At 35.2% G+C, this 5053-nt stretch overlaps 1 protein-coding gene across 1 annotated transcript in view; it reads right to left on the bottom strand.

The window, feature by feature from the left end:
- The window catches only part of LOC107700973 (nuclear receptor-binding protein 2-like), a 28319-nt gene extending 26564 nt beyond the window's left edge, over window positions 1–1755 (bottom strand). The window contains exon 1 of the mRNA XM_016502854.1: window positions 1223–1755. Within this exon, the coding sequence (XP_016358340.1) occupies window positions 1223–1342 (120 nt within the window). The 5' untranslated portion in view covers window positions 1343–1755. The remainder of the gene's footprint in view (window positions 1–1222) is intronic.
- Between the last annotated feature and the right edge of the window lie 3298 nt (window positions 1756–5053).

Here is a 5053-nt window from a genome sequence, read left to right as displayed (position 1 = left end):
ACGGTCCGTGTCACTAGTTAAAATTGCTTATTTCTCTGGATTTAAACATTCTTCGAAACATTTGGGATAATGCAAGTACACAAGTCAGCAAAATAACACTGTTCTGGTGGTTTTTGGATATTTTAATAAAAAAATCTTACATATTATGCCTTTAAGTGCAATGTTTTTCTTATTAGTTTTAATACTGTTAAATAGCTAGTACACCAAACGTCATAAATAAAAACAATCAAAATTTTCTAATAAAAATGAGTTGAAATATTAGGTATACATTTATGCTGCTACATTTTTATATAATTTTGAGTCAGTTTAAACAGCTTAAAAAAACGCTTTAATGAGATCAACTAGCTAACTTCCATAATTATGTTCACTTTTGGGTGAACTTGACAGAAATACTTCCTTAGAGAAAGACATGCAATAACTAGTCCACTTTAGGCTACTTGAGACAAATAAGTATGCTTAATAGAATTCAATCGGTTTGCATGCTTCTGAAAAGTAAAAATCAACCAGTTAAAATTTTACATTGTAGGTGGGAGGGGTTGTCTAAAGCGTAATTTAATTAGCATTAATTTACAAAAAAATAAAAAATTTCCAGTGTCCTGTGAGATAGAGAGACTGAACGTGTGCCAATACTGATAAGCTTTAGCATACTGTATCTGAGACTTATCTCATAGAAAGCCGAGCTCTTAACGCTTCAACACGAGCCAACAAGAGTGGGCTGACACCAACACGCCCATTTTATCTCATAAAACAAAAGAAAAAATAACAAGAAAAAATTAAGAATATGAAACACAAACCAATACAAAAAAAAGCAACTCTGTATGCGCTGTACCCGCGGCGTGCGTTGATGATGGGGGAGGGGCTGTACGTGAACTCGAATGTTTACATTAAATCTCATACGAAAACTACGTGTAACACTTATTAAATGTTGTTAAATGTCCTTCAAACACAAATATTTGTTATTCAAGCATATGTGCATCGATTTACGTTGCTTTTTCAGACATTCTTCGGTGTTCACTGTAAACTCTCCATGTGGACAGAAACCAACAGGACTGGTTTATCGCGAAGACACCCACAAACACACCATACTGTGTTTGCATTAGCAGAGCCCTTTAAATACTTAAATAACAGTTAAATACACAATTAAGTCCCATCCAGTCGTTGTCTTTACAAGAAAATGACAGCGATGCTTCATATGTCCATTAGCCTCGAGACGTAACGTTACCTGTTCCCGTCGCTTCTGCCAGCGGCCGCAGGGGCTTTCCTCCAGGATTTCACTCTCATCTTCACTCTCCTCCTCTTTCCCCCCGGACCCCGATATGCTCTCTGGGACGGACATAGTCATTTTACCCTTGCGTGCTGCTTTCACTGCTCCTTTAAGACCAGCTGAGCACGCAGGACCTCCTGAAGCTTGCTGCAATGTTGTTGCTGCAAACGTGTTTCATTGACGAATATCGCTGGCCACGATTCCAAGTTACAGCTCAGTCGCCAATCGCTTATAAATAATGCAACACACGACACGATTTGCGAAAAGCGTTTTAGAAGCGAGAAAAAATATGAAGTGCTATGGTGAATTTAACCCCATCTTTAAGGAATCGTAGAAAAGAGGATAAGGCTCCAGATAGCAGACGGTCTCGTACGTGACAGACGTGGGTCTCTGGACGTCCAGTCGCAGCCCGCCCTACACATACTCAGTGTATTAAAGAGCCCGACCTACAGGCATCATTTCATCTCAGTCCAGCTTTCCCGACTGGCTGGAGCTTTCTGAATTTCCTCTTTTTAATATGCTACCGTAAAGCTTAGACAATTTGCACAGTGATCCTTTTGTTGTCCTGTGTCATAAAACAATTCAGTGCATGTCAGATTACTCAACCCCAGTCGTAATTTACACAATGCAAAGGGTGATTGGTCTATAAACAATATGGCCTACACATGAAATAACACTTCAAATTACAAAACACGTTTGCAATGTTGCCTTAACATACCATTTAACACAGTATTGTGTTGAGTTCCTAGTAAATAGTGACTAAACAGTGAGTGTATGTAATTTAGGCTTCCTCAAGTCAAGGCTTGTATGAATGTTGCAACTAGTATTTAAATGGAGTGACAGGGTTTAATCAGGTGTGAAAACCTTCCACGTCCTCTTAATACCCTTTCTCACATACAGTGGCTCCAAAATGTATTTGGGCACTTAAGACACACTTAAAAAAAAAACATTTACTTCTATTTTTAAGCAATAGAACAAGTACACTTGAAAAATATACATTTCTGTTTCTATTTTAAATGATATAGATATTATATATGTTTAAAAAGGACACGTTTGACATTTTCTGGTTCTCAAAAGATAGACATGTCCACTTATTCCAATGAACTACACCTGAGCTGGTTACTCTGCTAAGAAACTTGAGGGAAACTTCATATGCCCTAAAAAATGACCCTGAGACTTGTTGGTTAAAAGTAAAATTACAGAAATTAATTGAAATGGGAAGTTAATTCTGAAAAAGGGTCTTGCATCATTTGATTCTAGAATACAATGACATTTACACGTTGTTAAGAGTGTCTTGGGTGTCCAAAAGTGTCCAAATACTTGTTCAGGGCTACTCGCTATATATGCTTGTGGAGTATCTCACCCTTACTGACCCCTTTATACCTTTGACCCCTTTATACCTTTCGCTCTCTTTCTTGCGAAATCCAACGATAAGTTGCATAAGTTGCTACTCAGTGTAGTATGAATAAAGTTGTTGCTAATAATGTGCCAATCATCAGCAGTTGTACATGAACATCACTTTAATTTTTTGTTTTTAATTTAAATATGAAAATACTCACTTTATTTTTTTTTACCACATTATGTCTTCATACTTGATTCTAGAATACAATGACATTTACACGTTGTTAAGAGTGTCTTGGGTGTCCAAAAGTGTCCAAATACTTGTTCAGGGCTACTCGCTATATATGCTTGTGGAGTATCTCACCCTTACTGACCCCTTTATACCTTTGACCCCTTTATACCTTTCGCTCTCTTTCTTGCGAAATCCAACGATAAGTTGCATAAGTTGCTACTCAGTGTAGTATGAATAAAGTTGTTGCTAATAATGTGCCAATCATCAGCAGTTGTACATGAACATCGCTTTAATTTTTTGTTTTTAATTTAAATATGAAAATACTCACTTTATTTTTTTTTTACCACATTATGTCTTCATACACTAATCAGTTCCTGAAAGTTGATTTCACCAAGTATCCCAACACTTACATTTGTTCCTCGTTTTGCTTTCTAAAAAGTTTTACAGTCAGTTTAATTCTTTGAAATCATCTTCATTTTTGTTTCTTAGAAAAGCATTTCTGCTAAATTCTCCCTGAGGTAACAGCTCATCTGCCTGAAAAACGTATTTTCTTGCCAGTTCAAGCCTGCCAGAATGACTGATCCCTGTTTATTTTTGTAAATAGAATTCATAGGAACTTTCAGTCATGTTACTGGATATTTTGTGCCACCTGCTGGCAAAGTCCTGTAGTTACAAATTAATATTTAATAAACACTATTTAATAAATAGCCTATGTATTAAATAGTGTTTATTAAATATAGGCTATTTGACACTTCCCTATCGATCATGGGTACTTGTGTTGGATGTGTTTACAGTGTACGAGCTGTAGTTTTTGCCAGCTGAACAAGAAGAAGCCCTTTACAACAAGAGTAAACAATAAAGATTCTTTTATTGCAACTCATTAACTTCAAATGTCTAAAATGTAACTTTTTAAACAATCATCTAGCCACACTAGTCACATACAGCTCTGGAGATGTGATGGAACAAACTAGAATATCTGTAGCGTCTGAGTAGAGTTTATCATTGACAACCAGCTTGATAGTTTCACAACCAGCTTTCTGTGCCACAAACTTCTGCATTGCTTTGTGAGGCCACATGTCTGAGTGACTTAGTCCTGGAGTCCATCAGAGAAGATTTTGGTGTTTTTTTTCTCCAAAGGTTAGCAAAAGCAGTGGAAATATGCGCTGCTTTTTGCTCGTTCTTGGCCTGAGAACGAGCATTCGTATGATTATTTTAACATTATATTTATTTATTTATTTATTTATTTAACTCTATATGAAGTATTTAAGTTGTGAGGACCCGCAGTTTTATCAAGTAGTACATGATCAATTTCATGTCATAATTGTATTAAAAGTAAATATTAAGGAAACCACGTTAAATGGCACATTCACGGTAACATTCTATTAATTTTAAAATGGAAGTGTTGCTATTTTAATGTAATGGCAGGTAAAATTGTGTTTAAGGAATCAGTGCTGGCAAAGAAAAGAAATCTATGTTAGATAGAAAAGAAAAATAAAGTACAAATCCAGTTAAAGAACATATCATTTGAATTGCTATGAAATTAATAAAAATGACAAAAATGTGGTCCATTGAGCTAAAACTGTATAGCCTAATTATACGGATATACCTGTTTTTATACAGTCTATGGGATTTACGCAATAATCAGGTACTCGCGTGACTGAAAAAACACTCCATTCTATAGTCCAAACATTTTATACCTCATCTGTCCTTTGGTTTATACTAGCAAAAAAATATCCTAAAAAGACTGAACTATCTTATTATAGTATATTGTTGTCACGTGGGTTTCTGTGAGGGCAGTCATTCTCGAGATATGGGACAAAACAGGTCCAGCAAGGGTAACTGCTATTAGGTTTAAAAATAAAAATATTTTCAATTTTAAATGTCATGAGAGATTAATAATAGAATGTATTTAACACAATTATCACCTTCAATTTAATTTTCTCATTATTATACCAAATCTATGTTTCTTAATGTCCTCTCACTACATCTAAAACAGTGTGTCCACAGAGAAGGGTTCAATCATTCATATGCAATAAAATGGATAAAAATGTTTTTTTTTTTATTGATGAAAAAGAGCTTGTTTCATCAAAAGCAACACTTCATAATATCTCCTATCAAAGCAAGGTTGTTTTTTAATGACACATGCATGTTTAATACGATTTTAAAGTTGCGTCCCCACTTTTTGTCAACACCGTCAGACATTCAATAAAATGTAA

The sequence above is a fragment of the Sinocyclocheilus anshuiensis genome, unplaced genomic scaffold, assembly GCF_001515605.1.
Source record: "Sinocyclocheilus anshuiensis isolate Anshui unplaced genomic scaffold, SAMN03320099.WGS_v1.1 scaffold1143, whole genome shotgun sequence".
Lineage (NCBI taxonomy): Eukaryota > Metazoa > Chordata > Actinopteri > Cypriniformes > Cyprinidae > Sinocyclocheilus > Sinocyclocheilus anshuiensis.
Note: the sequence above shows the minus strand (reverse complement) of the source record. Positions and strands in the feature narration are given on the sequence as shown.